This window comes from Narcine bancroftii, chromosome 2 (assembly GCF_036971445.1).
Source record: "Narcine bancroftii isolate sNarBan1 chromosome 2, sNarBan1.hap1, whole genome shotgun sequence".
NCBI classification, from domain to species: Eukaryota; Metazoa; Chordata; class Chondrichthyes; order Torpediniformes; family Narcinidae; genus Narcine; species Narcine bancroftii.
In genome coordinates, this window is record NC_091470.1 from 109,038,622 (window position 1) to 109,061,929 (window position 23,308).

At 45.5% G+C, this 23,308-nt stretch overlaps 1 protein-coding gene across 4 annotated transcripts in view; it reads right to left on the reverse strand.

The window, feature by feature from the left end:
* Nucleotides 1-14,838, reverse strand: part of LOC138754133 (solute carrier family 23 member 2-like) — a 78,554-nt gene extending 63,716 nt beyond the window's left edge. The window contains exons 1-3 of one of the 4 annotated variants that reach the window (XM_069917989.1): nucleotides 14,745-14,838; nucleotides 11,181-11,294; nucleotides 2,398-2,496 (exon numbers count right to left, since the gene is read on the reverse strand). In XM_069917989.1, coding sequence (XP_069774090.1) covers nucleotides 2,398-2,496; nucleotides 11,181-11,288 — 207 coding nt within the window. In that variant the 5' untranslated portion in view covers nucleotides 11,289-11,294; nucleotides 14,745-14,838. Of the gene's footprint in view, nucleotides 1-2,397; nucleotides 2,497-6,185; nucleotides 6,370-11,180; nucleotides 11,436-14,312; nucleotides 14,367-14,744 lie in introns of those variants that run through there. The other 3 variants (XM_069917987.1, XM_069917988.1, XM_069917990.1) reach the window with 3 other exon arrangements.
* Between the last annotated feature and the right edge of the window lie 8,470 nt (nucleotides 14,839-23,308).

Consider the following 23,308-nt stretch of genomic DNA (forward strand, 5'->3'; position numbering starts at 1 on the left):
CAGAAACAGTTCAAAGAACCCTCGAGCTGACCAGCACAGCTGGTCACCTCAGCTCCGAAACTGGCAGTCAATCTCCCACTGGATGGCATCAACATCAAATTCTCTGGTTTCCGTCAGGCCATTACACTATCTCCCTCTCTTGCACATCTCTCTGTGTCCTTTCCTCCAGCTCCCCACTTCCTTCCCTTTCCCATTGTGATGGAATATTTGGGAATGTTTTGGGGAGATAAATTGGTAAAATTAGAGTAGGTGACATACATACACACTTTAAAATAGATCTTATTTGAAATACTGAAGAATTCATTTTCAGTGACTTTACAGAAAGTATGGAGAGTGCTATGCACATTTCACTAGCAGGTGCTTATTGATTATTGTCTTGGAAGAACAACCAGTGCCAGGTTGTCTGTTTTGGACCTTTTTGCATGGCTTTTGACCTCTCTGCAAAGTGCTCACTGAGAGGTCATTGAGAGGTTATTGTTTACCAAAAACAACAGATGGACCAGAAGACCAACTCTTATCGTTTGCTGGAGAAGGTGGGGGTTTTTGCAAGTGAAAGAGAGAAGGACATGCAGTTGGAATCTCAGAAAACGAGAGAGAAAGAGACAGACAGAAGGGAGTCTTTGACTGTGTGTGACACAGAAATTTATAACAAGCCAGAAGCTTGTTGGAACTGAAGGAGAAGCTCCAGAGCGGTGGACGGCTGGAAGTGCTATCTGTTTGATGTTTCTCTTGGAATAAGCGGAACAGAAAAGAACTCTGTGAAAGCCTGAAAGAAAGAGGTTATCACCTGGAGAACCCTGTCGGGGCAAGTTTCATCAGCAAGACACTGAGGTGACTAATGGTGGTACCTCAGTTGTGGAAATCCTGGAACCACATATCTCTCTCTGCAAACCTGCAAGAACCTTCCTGAGTGGTAAACGTTTACCTTTAGAGCACCAAAGCCTGGTGAACTCTATACATGTTAAATTCTGTGTACAGTATAAGAATTGCCTGCAACCAGTGAACTTGGAGGAATGAGAAGTGAGATTGAACTGTGAACCAAAGAACTTTTCTTAAATTTACACACACATGTGCGCTTAGAATTAGAAGGGGGATTAAGTTGGGTTAGTCAAGTTAATAGAGATAAGTTAAAGTTTGATTCTGTCTTCATGTTTAAAGATAATTAAAAACAACTTTTGTTTAAGTAAATACTTGTCGTGTGAATATCTATTGCTGCTGGGTTTTGGGGTCCTTTGGGCTCGTAACACCATCACCTCTGCTTTGTTCTTTCCTGCCCACCCTGTGGCCCCGTGCTCCTCCCTTTCCTACCCCACCACCAAAGTTGGAATACAAGGTATCAATGCAGGAGGTCACTGATTGCATTTTCTCAGGCCTTGCTCCAATTCATTCCAATGGTCTTTCTCCGCACCCTGCGAACGTTTCCCCCTAAGCTTTAGGCAATTCTAAGAAAAAAATATGAATTAATCTATTGCTGCTGACCTGCCTTTTTGCTCATACATTGACAAAGGGGCTCAAGCCTAAAAAGTTGGTGATACATATTTATCTTGCCACATGAAGAGCGCTACATGACCTGCTGAGTTTCTTCAGCACTTTTGAGTTAGCACGAGTCAATATCTGTAGACCTGCACCTTTGTCAGTAATAACTGCAGGGATTGGAACCAATGTCAAATCTAAAATCAACTCCTCCTGCGCCGTGCAGGTTGGGTGCAATCTCGCTAGTAAGTTGATGGTGTGCCTGCACCGGGCTGGTACTGCGGACACACCAGAAACAGCAGATGCTGGTGTAAGGGAGATGACGGCGACGGACCAGAGGAGCTCAGAGGCTAAAGAACACACTGGCAGAGGGCTGTTGGCAACTTGAGGAAGTCACGCAGGCTGCGGGCTGCTGAGGACTGGCTGAAGGGGGTACTAGGTCTCGGAACCAGGATCGGAGAGGGTGCTGAGGGCTTCCTGATCGCATTGGAAGTTCAGATCTAGAGCTCGGGTCATCGATAGTTTGGACTGGAGTCTGTGAAGCTGTGGAGGCTTCAGAGGCGTTGGAGGCGAATCCACGGATACTCAGTGAGGCTGTGGAGACGCTTTTGCCTCCCTTTCTCAGACTGTAAGGGGCGCCAGGAAATTTGTGCTGATGGTGAATCTTTGGCAGACTAAAGGAAATTTTGCGTAACATCACATTCTCTATATTTTATTACACGACAATAAAAGAATCTTGAAAAACAATAACCTGCGGGAGGGACTCGCCAGGCCAGGCAGCGTCAGTGGGAGAGAAAGAGCGGCCAGCATTCTTGCTTGCGTCTGAACACTTTGAGTCTCAAAGGTGAAATGCTGATTGCTTTTTCTCTCCCGCTGAATGTCTCCAGCAGATTAGTTTTTTATTGGGATGTGAACTACTCTTACCTTGTCTGGCAGGTCGCTCGCTTTGCTGTACACCGCCATCAGTTCGGTGATCTCTGTATCCTGCTCGCTGCTAGCCGGAACAGCTCCATTCATGACCACCTGCGAGCGGGAGAGAACCAACGAGGGACAGGACTTCAGAAGAGGCCAACACCAACTGGTGGGCAAAGTAGCAAATCAATGGGACTTCCCCACCCCCCCCCCTTTCCAGGAACCAAATATCTTCAAAAGGTGGGGGGTGGATGAAGTTGGGTGGTGACAGGAAACAAAGTGTTACATGTACATGAAGCGATATAACGCTCTTTTACAAGGATGATGGTCAAAGAACAGTGGTTCTCAATCTTTTTATTTCTTCCATTCACATACTCACAATAATCCCTTTCTAACCACACAGCACCTATGGCATGACTGGCCAAACCATGGCTCGCGAGCCACATTTGTCTCTTTGACATATAGTGTGTGGTTCGTGGAAATATGTTGGTTAAGATAGGAATGGTAATTTAAGCAGGCGTGGCTTGTGATTGAAGATATTGGCATGTATACTGTGTTGACTCCACTATTTTTGGCCTGGCCACCTGCCCACCAGAGCTACTGATGCCCCAAGTGGGAGCTCTCGCCTAGGCCCCGTCCGCCACCCACCTCCGAGCGGGGACTCTCGTCTAGGCCCCATCCGCCCGCTCAGAGGTCCCGTTGCCCCAAACAACACAGGAACTTACTGCGGTCAAAAGTAGGATGCGTGTAATAGTGACCCCCCCCTAAATTTTACCCAAATAATTGGTCCACAAAACTTGACTCTTACACGTGTCTATACTGTATGTTTATTATTGAAACTAATACAAATTCGCAGTTTACAAACTACATATCATTACGTTTATGTTTTTTTAATATTTATATAACATTTTTGTATCAAAATGTGTATATGAGAGTAAAGAAATGTATAATATTTTTTCATTTCTTGCAGTTCTCAAACGTGTGAACTTTATCGTACGCATCTCTTGTGTTGATCAAGTGTGGCCGTCCCTGACCTATGCCATAGGTGCTCTGCGGTTAGTAAGGGATTACTTAAGATGGAAATGAGAGTGGGGGGAAAAAGGTTGAGAACCACTTCCATAGAGTCAATTGTACAGCAGAAACAGGCCCTTCAGCCTAACTCAACCACGTTGCCCATCTGAGTTTGTCCCACATCCCTGTGAACCGTCAAACAGCACAGAAACAGGCCCTTCAGCCCACCTAGTCTGTGCCATACTATTATTCCGCGTGGTCCCTAGTATCCTGCCACAGCCCTCCATACCCCGCCCATCCATGCACCTGTCCAAATTTTTCATAAATGTCAAAATTGAGCCCGCTGGCAGCTCGTTCCACTCACTCCCCACTCTCTGTGTGAAGAAGTTCCCCCGAAACATCTCATCTTTCACACAAACCCACGTCCTCTAATTTTTGACACTCCTAACCTTGCTTGCATTCATCGCCATCCATTTTTATGGTGCTCGGTCCTCTTCTCAGTTCAGACCTGACAAACTTCAAATCACCCAGAGTCTCACTCATGAAGCTTAGATGTCTATAATCAACTGAGCCCCCAACACAGTCTGAGGCTGCTCCTCATATGTCAGCTGTCAGGCTGACTTGCATGTTGCAGCCAGACACTGTTGATGAGGGGTTCACAGTGACCTCATGCTGTAGGCATGTCCTATATCTGTCTTGGCACCTGTCATTCATTCAGCAGGTGGTCATCAAGATGGTGCGCTGCCATTGTGTGCATTATTAGTGATCTTTAGCACATAATAAAGTTTGTTTAGCTGCTAGTAGACAGTTCAGTTCAAGGCTGTGAACAAGTTTAAGCATATCCCAATCCTTCCTGCTCTTTAAACAATTCTTCATTTTCTGCCCTTAATGGAATTTTGTCCCAAACAATTGCTGGAACATAATGCAGACCCGACAAAAGGCTTAAAAGCCCGAAATGCTGATTTCCCTTTACTTCCTACGAATGTTGCACAACCTCCCGAGTTTGTTCACTGCACTTGACCCCAGACTTTCTTGCTTAACTAGATTCTGGGGACATGCACCTCTGGAAAGGACAACAGAACACGGTTCCTCTTCAGTTTGTCACCATCAATTTGACGTTCAGAGTGAATTCCTTTGACACGGATGTCTCTCGAAGTGCCCTCTTCCCATTTTGTCGCGTTGTAACGTGGACAGAGGAGCTCTGTGTCATCTAGAGCATCAGACTGTTTAGACTTGAGAAAATTGGATATTAATTACGCTCAAAACAACTTTGCATGCAGCACCACTGTTTAACTGTGTCCTTCCAAAACAAAAGCCTGGAAACTTGGGGGATGCAAATGAGCTTTGGTGCAGTGGTCAACTGGAAAGAAGAATCTTGCTCGTGTCCCGATGGCTCTTCCCTTTTGAAGCTGTTGCTGCCAGGTAGCTGCCCAGTCAGCTGAGGACGAAGTCAGTCCTTAAAACCACATTTCCCATGACAACCAAACAGTGGGACACATTGAGACTAGCAGAGAGCATAGAGGGAGAACCAATGTCCTCAGAGTGATGGGGAACACGACTCATGTCAGGACAGAGAATCCAAGACCACAAGTCATAGGAGCAGAAATAGGCTATTCACCCCATCGAGACAGCCCTGCCATGTAATCAAGAGCTGATCCATTTCCCCACTCAGCCCCACTGCCCAACCTGCTCCTCATAACCTTTGATGCCCTGGCTAATCAAGAACCTAACAATCTCTCTCTTAAATATACCCAATGACCTGGCCTCCATGACTATGTGTGGCAACATATTCCACAGATTGACCACCCTCTGGTTGAAGAAATTCCCACACATCTGAATTGGGAAGGGTTGTGGCTGTCATGTGATAGCACTTTCCCCTGCCAATCAAGGTTTAGTTCTTCCCCATCCATTAGTGCACAGCTTGATGTTGGACCCATGTAAATTACCTGGCCAGCACTCTCCAGCCTGCCTGTACTTGGTCTTGAGACACTGGCTGTTGTAATTGGATTAACTGTCCTAGCACCGAGCCATTGATCACTGCTAATGACCTGGGCTGTAACCCACCAGCACTATCTGAAGCCGCCCAAAATACAAACAATAACATTATAGATAATTAATCCCCCCTCCCCCAAATTTACAGATAAAGCCTCTGACCAAGGCAGCTCTTACTAAGCAGGGACAAGAAGACACTTTAAGAGAGTTACCCCAACGGCAAGCAGAATCAACCAGCTTTTCATCCTGGGCGACACCATTGGTGTTTCACACAACTTTATTCAAACAGCTGCTATGAGCAAAACTTGCTGGTTAAATATTTACTCCCATCTTCACCAAAGGTTTTTGTTGCTTCAGAGAACATTTACTTTTACAATTTCAAACTTGCGTATTTTTTTTACCGATTATTTTATTCTAATTTATTTTAATTTTTTTTTGCCGGTTGTTTGAATTCCAGATACCAGGGGTTTTACTGCAGTTACATTTCTGCGGCAAACTTCAGTTAGTGGAAGGAGTTAAAGATTAAGCAAACCCTTAATTCTGGCTTGACAACTTGCTTGGTTCAGGCAGATTAAAATTAAAATTTTTAATTTAGACATACAGCACGGTAAACAGACCATTTCAGCCCACGAGTCCATGCCGCTCAATTAACCTACAGCCCGAAAGTTTTGAACGGTGGGAGAAAACCCACGGAGAGAACATACAAATTCCTTACAGACCCCAGTCCCAATCGCTAGCACTGTAAAGATGTTGCGCTAACTGCTAAGCCACCTTAGCTGAAGAACAATGCCCAGTACCTTTCACTGAGATCCTTTGTGTACTGTAGACCTGTCCCTTCCACTCCCCACTAGAGGAAAAGACCGACAACCTGCTATCAAACCCCGCCTCAGCAGGAGTATTAAACTCAAGGGCACTGTTATGGCTGAATGGACAGTCAGATAAATATCCAGAGGTAACAGCTCATTGAGGTCACGGGCTGATCAGCATTAAACCTCCAGTAAAAACAAATCAATTCAACCAATTTCTACCCCAATGGTGAAGTCATTAGTAAAATTGTGACTCACAGTAAAAACACAAAATGCTGGAGAAATTGTGCCCTTTATGCAGTAAAAGTGAAAATATATAACCAATGTTTCAGGCTTGAGCCCTTCAACAAGGTATGGTACATCATCCAGCATTGTGATTTTACTTCAACCACGGTGTCTACAGATTTTTGTAATTTACTTCATAGTCACACATGTTTGACAACTCCATTCCAGTATGTTTGAATGGACACAGAACACAAATGCCATTAACAAAAGATCTCAAAGAAATTTAGACAGAACTTTTTTATTTTAGACATATAGCACAGTAACAGGCCCTTCCTGCCCATGGCGTCCAAATTCACCTACAACTCAGAACGTTTTGGAGGGTGGACATGGCAGCAACTCTTCATACCTGACCGCGAGCATTGCCTAGGCTGACGTCCTGCATATAAACTGTGTGTTATGTCTGGTTGTGTGATTTGCACCAAGGACCGGAGAACGCTGTTTTGTCAGGTTGTACAATCAGAGGTCCTCCATCAGCCAGCTCCCCATCATGACTACCAGCCCCCCCACATCTCCATCGGGCACACAAAACTCAAAACGGTCAACCAGTTTACCTATCTCGGCTGCACCATTTCATCAGATGCAAGGATCGACAACGAGATAGACAACAGACTCGCCAAGGCAAATAGCGCCTTTGGAAGACTACACAAAAGAGTCTGGAAAAACAACCAACTGAAAAACCTCACAAAGATAAGAGTATACAGAGCCGTTGTCATACCCACACTCCTGTTCGGCTCCGAATCATGGGTCCTCTACCGGCATCACCTACGGCTCCTAGAAAGCTTCCACCAGCGTTGTCTCCGCTCCATCCTCAACATCCATTGGAGCGCTTTCATCCCTAACGTCGAAGTACTCGAGATGGCAGAGGTCAACAGCATCGAGTCCACGCTGCTGAAGATCCAGCTGCGCTGGGTGGGTCACGTCTCCAGAATGGAGGACCATCGCCTTCCCAAGATCGTGTTATATGGCGAGCTCTCCACTGGCCACCGTGACAGAGGTGCAGCAAAGAAAAGGTACAAGGACTGCCTAAAGAAATCTCTTGGTGCCTGCCACATTGACCACCGCCAGTGGGCTGATATCGCCTCAAACCGTGCATCTTGGCACCTCACAGTTTGGCGGGCAGCAACCTCCTTTGAAGAAAACCGCAGAGCCCACCTCACTGACAAAAGGCAAAGGAGGAAAAACCCAACACCCAACCCCAACCAACCAATTATCCCCTGCAACCGCGTCTGCCTGTCCCGCATCGGACTTGTCAGCCACCAACGAGCCTCCAGCTGACGTGGACATTTACCTTCTCCATAAATCTTCGTCCGCGAAGCCAAGCCAAAGAAAGAGACAATCAGATTGTGCAACACAGGGACCAGACTTCACTCCGTCAAGGACATCTACATGAGGTGGTGTCTTAAAAAAAGCAGTCTCTATACTCAAAGATCCCCCACCACCCAAGCCATGCCCTCTTCACTCTGCTACCATCGCAAAGACAAGCACTCAGCTGCAACCCTGCTGCCATCAGATTCCTGAATAATCAATGAACCATATATTATTGAATCAATGAATAATATATTACTTTTATATATTATTGTAAGATGGTTCATAATATGAATGTTTTCAATGTGATACTCCTGCAAGTCACCAAATTTCTTGACTAGTTCATGACAATAGATTCTGATGACAATAAAACTTGACTTGAATCACAAAGTCGGTGAGCACAGAAACAAACCTCACAACTTACAGAGCCAACACTATTCAGCACCAGATTATACCAATAAACTCATTAGGCTGATTGCCCAAATAACACTCTTCAGTAACCCTAGAGTCTTAACCTTTTTAATCGTGCTTTATCCAGGTATATGATGCAATAACTCCTGCTGGTAGCGAGCTCGGAGTTGCATACCAGTTCCAGAATATGGGCACGAAAGAGACAATTACACTCCACGAAAACAGTTTTTTCAGCCCAACTCATCCATGCCAACCAAGTTGCCCATCTGAGTGAGTCCCACTCGGCTGCACTGGGTTCACAACCTCCCAACCCTTTCCTCTCCTTATTTAGACATATACACAGGTCAGTTACAGGCCATTTTGGCCCACGAGTCCATCCCGCCCAATTTACACGCAATTAACCTACGCCCCGGTACGTTTCAAATGGTGGGAGGAAACTGTAGCCCCTGGGGAAAACCCACGCAGACATGTGGAGAACGTACAAACTCCTTACAGATAGCGTGGGATTCTAACCCCGATCCCGTAAAGGCTTTGCACTACCTACACCAACCGTGCCTTGTACCTATCCAAATGGTCTTTTAAAAGTTGTCATTATCCCCTCCTCTGGCGCACACACACCACCCTGCACGTGAAAAATATTGACCCTCAGGGCCATTTTATATTGCCCCAACCTTCCCTTTGCCCCCAAAACGGATGGCCACCATTCACAGAGATGACTATAATAATGGCATGAGTTTTAAAAAAAAAATTTGGACACAGAAGCATAGAAGAGAAACCAGTCCATGGGCCAATCTAGTCTGTACTAAACTACAGTCCATCTCCGATGATCTGAAATCGAATTCTCCAAAATCCTCATTTATCCAAATGTATATCGGAGCCAAACTGACCAGGGACCTCAGGCTCCTGGCAGCAGCGGGTACCTCGGAGGAGAGGGGACGGTGATCAGTGGGTTTTTTTTTAGTGAGAATTAAACATTATTTAAATACTTAAAATGCCTTCCCTTGTTGTTGGTTAAACTCTGTGACAAGTGATAGGCTGTTTTAAAAATAATGACTGCATCGCCGAAATTTTTTTTTTATCCAAAATGGACCTGGTCCGACCATTTTGGATAATTTACAGTAAGCTTCCACGAACAATACAATAGCGGCAAGGTAATGTTGCTTTTAAATTTTCTTTAACAAGGGAATCACCAGTATCGTAGAATATCTTACCAGACATAGGAGCAGAAGTAGGCCCATTGACCAAGCTCTGCCATCCAAGGAGTATTTCCAAGAACAGACAACTGTTCCTCATATACTAACCCTTTAATTCCTAGTATCATTCTAGTAAATCTTCTCTGAACTCTCTCCAAAGCCACCATGTCTTTTCTCAAATATGGCGCCCACAACTGGACATAGTTCTCCAAGCGAGGTCTCACCAGTGCTTTATAGTCTCAATATTACATCACTGACCTTGGAAGCTATCCCTCGAGAAATGCACACCAACATCACATTCACCTTCTTCACCACCTGGAGGTTAATCTTTAGGGTATCCTACACGAGATCTCCCAAGTCCCTTTGGCCCTCGGAATTTTGAATTACCTCCCCTTCCAAATAATAGTCTGCCCGTATATTTTTTTTTTAACCAAAGTGCATGGCCGTACACTTTCCAACATCATATTTCATCTGCCACCACTTTGCCCAGTCTCCTCATCTATCCAAGCCTCTCTGCAGCCTTTCTGTATCCTCACTATCACCCTACCACCTATTTTGGTATCAATATGCAAATTTAGACACAAAGCCATCTATTACAGCACCTAATAGCTTGAATACGCCTGGGATTGTCTGATCTTGGAAGCTAAGCAGGTTCAGGACCTAATAGCCGTGTATAATGGGGTTAACCGGGCAGTTAGAAAGGGTCCGACCTGGTCAACCCTGTCGGAATCCTACCTCAGAGATAATCAGGGAACCCAGTTAAACTTACCTAGGTCGCATCCACGGGTGACTTGAACAGGAAAACGGCCGACCTGCTTATTCTGGTGACGTCAGTGCTTGAGTCACTGGGAATCCAGCATATAATAGCCTGAATGCTCCTGGGATTGTCTGATCTCAGAAGCTATGCAGGCTTAGGACTGGTCAGTAGTTAGAGGGGAGACCCCCTAGGAACACCAGGGGCTGTAGGTTTCTGCGAGGGGCGCTTGGCAAAGTGGAGACTCTCTGTCTGTCTTTAAAAGTTAAAGAATCTCATGTATGTTACATTCTAAATGTAGTATTATGTGTCCATAATGGAACCTTTACTTTTACTCCACAATCCAAATCATTTATATACAAAGCAAAAAGCAGCCCCAACACCGACCCCCGTGGAACACCACTAGTAACCGGTAGCAGAACAGAATAGGAGCCCTTTGTTCCCACTCTTGGTTTTCTGCCAACCAGCCAATGCTCTAACCATGCTGGTATCCTTCCTGTCATTTAGCAGTGACAAGGTGGCACCGTGTCGAAGTTTCCTACTCTAAATATTCCCATGGAAATGCTTACACTCACTTTGAAAGTCGTCAGATTAGAGTTTTCAGCTCAGTGGATGAAATTTGTCTTGAACCTTCTGACTGTTAGAAGGCAATTGGGTTTGGCCTGATTGAGCATTAACCGACTGGCTTGTTGGGTGGAACTGTGGTGTAAACAAGTCAAAATGCTGTGTCAGAATTTGAGCATCTTACTCTTACAAGCAGAGGTTCTCAATTATTGGGCCTGTTGCTTTCTCTGCAAACCTGTCTGGAACTAACATCAGATCCCTGTCCATCATGGCCTTTACCACATTCAGAATTAAATAATTTCCACCACCGGCAGCTGTGGTGGCTGACCCCTGGGATTTTGCCCACCAATAATCGTTTACCCTCCTCGACAACGCTCCTCATTGGCCAGGCTTCCCTTCATCTACCCTTGTACAGGGGCAGGGTGTTAAAAGTTGCTTCCTAGGACCCACGTGGGTCCACATTTCGACTCTTACCGGTGCAGGGAAGAACGCGGCAGAGTGCTTCTCATCCTCGTACTTGTCATCGGACGCGTTCCCGGTCTCCATGCTGCCCTTAGTGGTTGAATTTTTGCCGATTCCCATCGATTCCTGGGAGGAGAAAAGATGGGAGGGATCTGATGTCAGAACAGAGCCGAGTGGGGGAAGTTCTCTCACGCCGGTCCCAAGGATAAGTCACATGCTGCTCAGCATTGTTGCCAACATAATCCACTAATGTTGCTGATATTGGATCTGAAAATAAAAGGACAGATTTATGTTTTGCTCTAAGAATCAGGAATTGGCCGACCATCAAATCAATATGAAGACACACTTAGTGTGGATCAAGGTGAACCATCTTACCCACTGCCCCAAGTCATTTCATCAGATACAATAAACAAGGAGGAGATCTCCATAAACAATCAATTAGCCCCTTTCAAACAGCAGCACCTGGGTCGCTCTGCTGGGACCCGGGTGTGATTATTGCAGCAAAGGTGCTGGAAGCACCTTTCAAATCGCATGGGGAAATTGACCCATTAAATCACCAACCCGGTGATTTAAGGGGGATCCTGCCACTGCAATGACACGCCACGCACTCACCAGATGTACTGCCGGACGTTCAGGTGCTGGCTGCCCAGTGACGCAAGCACTCAAGCGCTGACGTCACCCAGAATAAGCGGGTCGGCCGTTTTCCTGTTCAAATCACCCGTGGACGACCTAGTTAAGTTTAACTGGGTTCCCTGACTACCTCCGAGGTAGGTCAGAGACCCGGTTGGATTCCGACAGGGTTGACCAGGTTGAACCCTTTCTAACTGCCCAGTTAACCCCATTATACACAGCAGTTTGAAAGGGTCAAGTGGAGCAGTATTTCACTCCTCTCAGCAGGTGTTTACGAAAAACCGTAGACGCTGGGGACAAGTGCAGAGGACAAATGTGCTGGAGAAACTCAGCAGGTCATGCAGCATCTCTCAAAACTAAAACTCAATGCTCGGGGCCTTTCTCAGGAATGTGGAAAAACAGCAGAATACCTAAAGGTGCGGCAAAGGGGAAGAGCAGAAGTGGGTGGAAGAGGATGGATCCACCCCATGGCTAGTGTTCCTCCTGAGTGTTGCCAGTTCCCATCCCAATCCCAGCTTTCCCCAGGCCGGAACTCAATGCTGGATCCCACTGCCTCTCCTCACCCACCATCACTCCACATCCTTCCTCACACCTCTTCCAACTCCTCATGCACCCTCAGAGACCCCTTTCCACCCCCCTTTAGCCCCTCTTTCTGCACCTCCCCCTCACCTACTTATCTCTCCAATGCTCATTCCTCTACCTCCACCCTCTGAACCCTTACTCTAGCCCCTGCCAGTTCTTCACCACCTTCCCCTCTCTGAGGCACACGCTCTGTCCTCATGAGAGGCTTTACCTTCGTCTCCTTTAATCACACAAGTTCCCTGCATGCCACGATGCCGAACTCTTCTCCCACCAACTCTCGTAAACTTCTACAGGTGTATCGTGGAGAGCATTCTGGCTGGTTGCATCACTGCCTGGTACAGAGGCGCCAACTCAGCCTGTGACATCACAGACACCAAATTTCACTCCACTGAGGACATCTACATGAGGTGTTTTTTTTTAAAAAGCAGCCTCATAGGCCCCCACCACCCTCTTCACTCTGCTACCATCAGGAAAAAGGTACAAGCACTCAGTGGCACAAGAATGGCTTCTTCCCCGCTGCCATCAGATTCCTGAATTATCAATGAACCACAGACACTGCCTGACCTTTCCTCCACTATTATTTTTAACTTTTATACTAACGTTGTAATATGAATGTTTGCGCTACGATACTGCCGCAAAACACCGAACTTCATGACTTGTTCAAGACATATTCTGATGCTCCACAACCCCCCCCCCCAACCACCTCCACAAATGAAGACCCCCCTTCTCCCACCTTAATCCTTCTCCTCCTCCTCTTGAACACCATGTTCTGGTCTCTGGTTCTTTTCATTTCCAACTGCTGCCAAGAGATTTACCATCTTCACCACTCCGTTCTCAGCCTTCCCTTCCCACCCACACACCACCTTAAGCAGTCCCCTTATCGATTACAGAGCACCGATAGCATAGAGATTACTTAAGGTGGCATGCGAGTAGAAAAAGGTTGAGAACTACTGAAATCACACTCCCACGCAATGCACTGCCCTCCATCATCTTGGCATCCTTGCCAACCCGCTGACAAGGGTGGTGCTGTAGTTTGGCGCACTACCCTCTGCTTCTATCTCCCCCTCCCCACTCTTACCTGTCAGTCTGGCGTTCCTCCACCAACTTTCTGTCTTTTAAAAAAAACTCAGTGGTTCTCAACCTTTTTTTCCTTCCACTCACCTACAGCCTATACTGTCTGTGCTCTGTGATTAGTAAGGGATTGCTTAAGATGGAATGTGAGTGGCAAGGTTGACAATCAATGCTCTAGACCCAATTTTGCTGGAGAAAAATTGTCATTGGCCCATTTCCTTTGGAGTTATGAAACCGTGCACCAAACGAGTCAATTAGGGACGATTAAAACTAGTTTTCCTTCCACCTTATGCAATCCCTTACTAATCACAGAGCACCGATGACATATTTAAAGTGGAATGGGAGTGGAAAGAGAAAGGTTACATACACTGTGTGACCACATGCCCGAGGGTGGCCTCAGCCCCCAAATTTCCATTGCTTTTTACTTCCTGCTGGGGTTTCTGCAGCCCTTCTGAGCTTGGAAGCGGCTGCTTTCAACGCAACATCAAAATTCCACGGGGTTCCTTGTCCCCTCCCCAACCAAGACTGTTCTGCAACCCTCTGGGTCCACACTTCTTGGGGGGCAGCCCCGTGAGAAGTGGGAGCTGCGGGGAAAGGGCGACGTGGAGGCTGGGAGGGTGAGTGGACACACATCCAGACACACAGTGCGCGCTGGGGCAGGGGAGAGGGGAGCCCGCGGGTCACTGGGGCAGGGGAGAGAGGGGAAGGGGGGGGGCACGGGTCCCTGGCGCGTCCGGCCCTGACGAACCGCGCACTGCGAGTCGTGGAGGGAACCAAAGGCTCCGCCACAAACAAACAAAAAAGCCGCCTCTTGCCGGCAAGATCTGGGTGCAATTACAACGTGGGCAGCCCGAGAGAGACCTTGGGTCGCCGGCACGGAGCTCCGAGGGAGCGGGGGCTGGTAGCAGAGGTCACTGCGCCTTGTCCCATTGTCCCAGTCCCTCTGCCGCCTGCGCAAGGCGCTGACAAGTCCCGCACCGTCCTGTCCCGCTGCGGCTTGCAAAAGGCGCTCTCCCCCTCTCCGCAAAGTTTGCGCCCTTGGCAGCCGGCCTTGCATTGCGAATGCACCGGGCTTTTTTTTAAAGGATAACGCCGTAATGGGGCGCTTGTCACGGCTTACGGGAGAGCAGCAGGGCTCGGTGCGGCGTGGATGAATGAATGCATGCGTGAGATCCAGAGGGGGGGGGGGGAGGGGAGAGAGAGAGATGGGGGGGGGGGAAGAGAGACGGAGATGGGGGGAAAGAGACAGAGAGATGGGGGGGGGGGAAGAGAGAGAGGGGTCCCGTCTGTTACCTGCACTGTGTGGCCTATCGCTGCTCCGGCCAACCCCTCTCCCAACCCTCCGCCGCGGCTGCTGTTCTTGCAATGATAACGCTGGAGCCGGAAAGCATCACCCCTCTCGGCTCAACGTCACTCACGGATATCTATAGCCGGGGGTGGGGGGGGGGGGGGGGGGGGGGGGAATGTTGCCAATGCACCAATCGCCAAACAGCGGCTCACTTTGGCGAGAGGCGCCATCTGCAGACGTGCGCGATTCTGGATGTCAGGTCCATGAGGTCCTGCACTGCGTGGTAAAGCACCACTGGGCTGCTCTCACGTTCCTCCCCCCACCCCCCCCTCTCCCCCCCCCTCCTCCCCCCCCCTCCTCCCCCCCCTCCTCCTCCCCCCCCCCCCTCCTCCCCCCCCTCCTCCCCCCCCTCCTCCTCCCAATCAGTTCTCATCACTCCTGCCCTGAAAAGCAAGTCAAGTCACCTTTATGATCCCTGCATTTGTTCATATGAATGGTCAGGCCAGCAGATCTCTTATCATTCTGCATAAGGCTCCTTTCCAGTTATACCAATGGTAAATGTGCCCAATGGTGGTGCTGTGCATGTGTTTTGTGGAATACCAGCTTCCCCCAAGTTAGCCCAGAGAGAAATGGCAGTGTTTTCCAAACCCAAAGAATGCACCCTTTTGTTTCCAGTTGTGCCCATGGTCCAGAGGGAACTCTCGCAAGCCACCTCACACATACCAGTGACTGAATTAGTCGATTGATGACTCAAGTCCAGAGAACTGGTAAAACCCACTCCTGGCGACCGGTGGGGGGGCTCAGTCTATTTAGGGCCTCCTCGCACCTCGCCCTTTCAGCTGGTTACTCACATGAGTGGAGTCTGGGATCTATTTGGAAGGGCTACACTGGTCTCTGAACTTGTTGAGACCTTACAGGTTCTAGTGATGTAGAGGGTATTGGCTCGTTTCCGTTGGGTATGATTGGTGGTTCAATGGTTTCTGAAGTTTGAATGTGTCCAGTGGGGCGTTCAACTGGTTGGCATGTCTGATCCACCTGTCATTTTGAGGCACTGATACCAAACGTTGAACAGTGATGTTTGCTCATTGAATATCTCTGCCAACACGTTAAGTGTTTCCCTGAAGCTTACGGGGAAGTTTTAGCAGAATGAAGTTTGTGTAGGGCTCACGTTCTCGAGTGCCTAACTTCCGCAATAACAGCCTAATTTACCACGCATCATTGAACTTCGCAAAGTCGACTGCAAATTGGTCCTTCATACTTTTTAAACCAAGTTTCAAATCTGTTCGACTCTGGGTCAAATGAAAACTCAGTGATGGAGCTCATTAAAACATCTGCCGAATTTGAATTAACTTCAGGCTCACCTTCTACAATGGCTAGAGTCCCAACGGACATTTTTTCTTCCAGCTGGTCAATTAGCCTTGCTTGTTAATTAGCCTCACTTATTTTTCTGCTGCTGCTTGAGGACAGCTTGCAGCTGTTCATTGTCACCTCATCACCAAAATGTTGTAAATATGCCGAATGTTTGTGCTGTGCATGTGTTGTGTGGAATACAAGCTTCCCTCTTGTTAGACCCAGAGAGAAACGACCAACACCAGTAACGAACTCTTTATTTACAATTGGAGGACAATTTATAGTACTTACAATGCCCTTGGTCTTGAGGGAACTCTCACAAGTCACCTCACACACGTGACTGGATTAGTTGATTGATGGCTCAAATCCCGAGAACCGGTAACACCCACTGCTGGCGACGCTGGGTCGCTCTGTTTAGGATGTCCTAGCAGTCTATCTGTAAGGCTAAAAAATCTTTTCTTAGTCAACATAAAACAGTGCCTCCTTAATGTTTATCGTTCCTGTGTGACTTTTTATAAATTCAAGTGGACCACATTTGCCATTCTCCAATCCTTCAGCACGTCCCCAGCGGCCAAATCAGGATACAAAATCATTGCCAATGGCCCAACTAACTCTTCCATCACTTCCAACAGTAACCAGGGGCATTAATTGGATATGGATAGGACAAGGGAGAGGTAAAACACAAAAATCTGCAGACACCGTGGTTAAAGTAAAAACACAACGCTGGCAAAACTCAACAGGTCAAAAAGTGCACTCTACTTAACAAAGATTAAGATACATAACTAGAGCTGCCAGATTTGCCAAATAGAAATACAGAACATTCTGTTCAGATGACTGCGTTACCAATGTTTTTTAGTATACAGTATAAGTTTTCCCCATGTCATAAATATTTATCTCAATATACATATCTACATGCAGATTAGAAATCATTTGAATTTAAATTTGAACAAGTTGTCCTGTATTCCAATTTGGAAAATCTGTTATGTAACATAAAAATGTTTCAGGCTTGAGGCCTTCATTGCAGTATGTGCAAAACGTAGGCAGGCTCGTGAACCAAATAGTGGTGGGGGAAGAAAGAAGACAGGGATGGGGAAGAGAGGGAGAACGGAGAGGCCAGCAGAAACTGGAGAACCTCTCTATTCACAGAGCCAAACCATCCCCCACCCCACTGTTTTCTTTTGTGCCCTCCCTCCCTTATCCACCTATTACCTCTTGCCTGAGGGTCTATGCATACAATGACCAGATATGCCAAACAAGACACTTGTTTAAATTTAAACTCAAGTTGTTTCTAATTTGCATATACATATGTACATTGACATAAAATAATATTACTACATGTGAAAAACTTGTATTTTTTTAAAAATATTTAAATTTGAACAGGATGTCCTGTATTTCTATTTGGCAATTTTTTGTTCAGGTGCCTGACAACATTTTGCTCGTACCTCGATGAAGGGCTAAAGTCTGAAATGTTGGGTATGTATCTTTAGCTTTGCTACATAAAATATGCTGTTTCTCCAGCAATTTGGTTTTACATTTTCTTTCTTTTTAAAATATTTTCATTGATTTTAAGAACTTATATAAACAAAAAGGGTGTACTTCAATAAGAAAGTACGGACAATTACATGAACTAAAGATATTCTGTATATCACTAATACCCATAATTTATATTCTAAGTAGTTTATATATATATACGCACATCTTTTTTTTTAGAAAAAAAACTAATTATACTGTATTATACTGTAATGGAATATTTGGGAGATAAATTGGTAAAATTAGAGTAGGTTACATACATACACACACTTTAAAACAGATCTTATTTGAAATATTGAAGAATTCATATTCAGTGAATTCACAGAAACTATGGAGAATGCTGCGCACATTTCACAAGTATGTGCTAATTGAAATTACGTCATTAAAACAACAAGCAGGAGGTGCTCTGGCTGTTAAAAGCTCTTCGTAATGGTTTTGATAGAGTGCACAGAAAGGTCACTCCTGGGTTTTTGTTTACCTAAAGACAATAGCTTGACAAAGAAGACTAACTCCTATCAAGAAGGTTAGGGGTTTTGTGAGTGAGAGAGTCACATGGGCTTTCTGGCAGTTGGAGAGAGAGAGAGAGAGCTGAAATAAGCAGGAGAAGCTGGTTGGAACTGAAACAAACTCCAGAGCGGCGGATTGCTGGAAGTGTCGATCTGTCTGATGTTTCTCTTGGAATAAGGGGAACAGAAAGGAACTCTATGGTAGCCTGAAAGAAAGAGCTGGAGAACCCTGATGGGGCAAGTTTCATCAGCCAGACATTGAGATGACTAATGGTGGTACCTCAGTTGTGGAAATCCTGGAACAACAAATCTCTCTCTGCAAACCCTATAAGAACCTTCCTGAGCAGTAAACATTTACCTTTCAAGCACCAAAGCCTGGTGAACAAATACTGTGCACAGTATAAAAATTGTCTGCAACCAGAGAACTTGGAAGAATGAGAAGTGAGATTGAAATGCGAACCAAAGAACTTTTCTTACATTTACACATACATCATACATGTGCGCTTAGAATTAAGAGGGGGTTAAGTTGGGTTTAGTTAAGTTAATAGAGATAAATTAAAATTTGATTGTTTTCATGTTTAAAGATAATTAAAAACAATTTTTGTTTCAGTAACTACTTGTCTTGGTGAATGCCTATTGCTGCTGGGTTTTGGGGTCCTTTTGGCTCGTAACAATACAAAAAAGGATAGAAGAAAATAGTAAAGGGGACAACTCCAACCCCTTACCTAACCACATTGCCAGATGCTATATATGATTAGTATTTAAAAGAACATTCACTCCATTCAATAGAGGATGTATCAAGAACATCCTGTGCAATTGCTTCGCTGCCTGGTTTGGAAGCTGCACCACCTCGGACCGCAAGATCTTGCAGAGGAGAGTGAAGTCAGTGGAAAAGATCACTGGGGGCTCTCTTCCTCCCATGAAGGCCACCCGCAACATAGGCGAAAGGCAATAAACATTGTGAAGGACCCCACACACCCCTCGTGTAAACTGTTCTCCCTTCTGCCATCCAGGAGGAGGTACTGCAGTACTCGGGCCCTTACGTTCAGATTGGGCAACAGTTTTTTTCCCCCCAAGCGTTGGACTCCTGAATTCCCAGAACATGCGTGGACTGCTACTGTATACGTCTTAATAGTTTAATGTATTTAACTAAGTTATATTTATGTAAATATCCTCCGTGGTCCTGGAGAAACACTATCTTGTCATCACCATGGTATGTCTTATGAGGCAAAATTAGCAGAGCTGGGACTTTTTCTCTTTGGAGTGAAGAAGATGAGAGGTGATTTGATAGAGGATTACAAGATTCTGAAAAGATAAAAGGGTGGACAGCGAGTAACAAACACCAGAGGACATCTGTACTGTGATGAGCCCAGAGGAGCCCAAAACCCAGCAGCAATAGAAATTCACCACGACAAACGGTTACTTAAACAAAAGTTGCTTTTATTATCTTTAAACATGAAAACAGAATCACACTTTAACTTATTACTATTAAATTAACAACCTATCTTAACCCCCTTCTAATTCTAAGCACACGTGTATGCAATATGTGTATATAAATTTTTAAAAGTTATTTGATTCACTGCCCAATTTCACTTCTCATTCCTCCAAGTTCACTAGTTGCAGGCAATTCTTATACTGTGCACAGAATTTAACTTTTATGAAGTTCACAAGGCTTTGGTGCTCAAAAGGTAAATGGTTACCGCTCAGGAAGGTTCTTGTCAATTTTCAGAGAGAGATTTGTTGTTTGCTGGACACCCACAACTGATTCCTTGTAACCAGCAACTTCAGTGTCTTGCTGAAGAAACTTGCCCCATCAGGGTTTTCCAGATGATAACCTCTTTCTTTCAGGTCACCACAGAGTTCCTTTTTGTTTCACTTATTTCAAGTGAAACATTAGACAGCCAGTCCTCTCCTCTTGCATGGATCACAAGGGCTTTGACCAGGCTGAACTAAGGAGTCATAACCCATCTGTGGCTCTGAGAGTTCTTTCATCTGTTGCCTTTTTGTAAACAACAATCCTTTAGTGAAGTTGCTTGGGCACTCTCCAAAGCTTTTGCAAAGGCTCTTGGCGCCGGCCTGTCTAGCATGAGCAGAGATCCAGTATTTTAAATGAGATCTGTTTTAAAGTGTTTGTATGTGACATTCATTAAAAAACCTGCCCCAAATTATCTCCCCAAATCATATCTATATACAATATAAACACAACATAATTCGTCCCAAGTGTCATACAGTTATTTTGATAGAAAAATTTCAATGGCACAGGGGTTTTCTGATCTAAAACACATTTTTCTTGTGTAAGTGGTTGAAAACTGCCAACCTTAATATTGTGTGGCCTGTGACTCTCGATGTTTTTCTATATGTGGCCCACAACCAAAAAAGAATTGGCTAAACCTGCTTTACACTAATCCTACAAAGAAATCCTCTTTTCATTCTTCCTAGACTCTCACCAACTCCCCCCTCCCTCCTCCCATAATCTACAACTCACCCATACACGAGGGGCAATTTACACCGGCCAATGAATCCGCACATCTCTGGGAAACCAGAGCCCCAGGAGGGGGGGGGGGGGGGGGGAAATCACATGCTTACAGGGAGAATGTGCAGACTCCACACACTCAGCTCAGGAGATCGAGGATGATGACGACCTCTTAAACGTGGACCATCGTTTGTCCTTGTTTAGGTAGTAAATCCCTGACCCCTACTAGTCCTGGATGAAAATGTGCAGCTTTGCCTCTCTTCTGAATTTTCTACATGTACATCGCTGGTGTCTGGTCCCTCTGGAAAGGGAAATAGCCACCTCTCTTTGCGCTCTCAGCCAGTCATAATTTCATACATCTAGTAGGTTTTCCCTTAGCCACCATTGTAAACAAGCATAGTTTATCTAATTTTCCCTCATGATTTAAATGTTCCATCGTCTTTCACAATCTCCAATGTGATAATATTTTATTGTAATGTGATGACCAGAACTATGGACGAGGTTTTGGGCTGTGATGAGACAGCACTGTTGTCAATTCTAGTGTAATCTTCTTGCTGTTATATCCAAAGTTTTGGTTTATAATGGAAAGTATCTCATCTTCCTTGAATATCATCTTATCTTCCTGCCCTGCTTATCAGAAGAGGTATCGGTGCCACAAGACTCGCACCACCAGGTTCAGGAACAGCTGCTCCCCCTCCACCATCAGACTCCTCAACAAAAAACTCAATCAGGGACTCATTTAAAGACTCTCACTTCTGCACTTTATTACTTTATTGATTTTCTTTTTGTTCTCTTTGTATTGCACAGTCAGTTTGTTTACATTCCTTATCTGTTTAAGTTCTTTATTTTGTTAACGTGTGTACGCTATGTGCAGTTTTTTTTCGCACTACCAATAAGTGGTGATTCTGCTTTGCCCACAGTAAAACGAATCTCAGGGTTGTATGTGATGTCATCTACATACTCTTAAATCTGAAAAAATACATAAAAGATACAACTAATTCAAACTGTAATCGTCTAACCATATAACTAATCTCGCAAGCACTTAAAGCAAAATACCACAAATTCAAAACATCTGAAATCAAGGATAGAAATAATAAATGAATTGGATAGATTGAGGTGTGGATCTGTTAATGATCAATTGTTTGGGGCTTGGCATTGAAACGTGTTTTGACAAACCAGTGTTTTGTGTTATATTATATCTAAATGTGTCTTTAAAAGAGATAGATTGTAGGGGAGGTTTAGTGTAGGTCACTTCACAAACAGATGCTTACACATCACATCTCATTTAAAACACAAGAGCTTTGCTGAAACCACACAATCAGGCACCAGTGGCCAATGGAACTGCTTTAGAAAGAATTTCAAAAGCAGGGGCAAATAAAATGTCTGGGCTCAAGTGCTGATAAGATCTTTCAAGGATTGGGTTCAGAGCCTTTGAAGCAGGTTTGGATTTTAAAGGCAAAGCAATTTTCATTTGGCCATCCAAAAATTCTTCCTCTTGTTTGCAATAAAAACTTGGTTTAACTCATGATTTATTTTAAAATAATATCCAAGAGGAAAGAGACCTGCTCCCTAGGATACACTTTCAGGTGAGGTGAAAAGAGATGGGACGAGGTTCAAGGTTCCTTTGTTGTCAAATACATAAAGTATGTTGATGTTTATGCCCAAAAAGGCCCACAGAGGTGTCACTTATCCAGAGCCCCCACCAAGAAGAGAAACAAAGGAGAGTGCCTTCAGAGCCCCTGAGTATCTGTGACTGACGCCATCTTCTGTGCTCCCACAACCCTCTAGCTACGTAGCCTCCTGTCTGTTCCAGCAGAGACCACCGAGCTCCAGGCGTCCTAAACTCCCTGGTTGGTCCCAGTTCCCAATACACCCCCCCCCCCCCCCCCCCCCACCGACGCAGTCCGGAATTTGTCAGTGCCTGAGGCCCTTTGGGAGCCCTGCTTGCCGTAGGCACCCTCGCGGATCCCAGTCCTGGTACCTGCTGCCCGCAAGCTGGTCTCCAGCAGCCTGGTGTTCAGTCCTTCAGCTGCCGAACCATGGGACAGTCCCGTGCTGCGGCCTCCCACCCTGTCAGATCTTCTCCCAGGGTTCTCCCTCTCAGTGGGATGGTGGTCTCCTGCGTTTGCGGGCAGAGACAGTTTCTGTGACACAAATATGTTTTTAAATTCTTTTATTGAACAACATTATATTTCTTGCTGTGGTGGGTTTGAAGATACATCAGAATGCATTAAGTCTAGAATGTGTACTATGTACTTAATGTAGCTGGCTTGAGTTCCCAGATTGTAAAGGGACAATCTTAACTGCGACAGCTGTGGTGGGTGGGAGGTGAATGTTGCTAACCTTACCTCTAGGTTTCATCAGCTTTTTAATTTTACAACAAGGACCTTGGGCACCAAGGGCAAAAGTCTGCACCGTGCTTGATAATGTTCATTGTAGCGTGATTCAGGATGAGAAACCAAGGGCGAATCCCACTGAAAGCTCAGGTGAAGTACCAGTCAGCTTGTTATCATGATCTGGTGCCTTGGATACAATCACATCAATGTCTGATCAACGAATCTCCCAAAGATCAGAGGTTGCCAGGTCTTGTGCGACCTATCGTAACCAAATGATTGGAAACCTTAGAGAATCCTTTACGGCTGACTGCGTGCCAACTTCATGAATTGAATTGTTACTTTATTTATTCATCCAATGTGTGGCAGAAGGAACT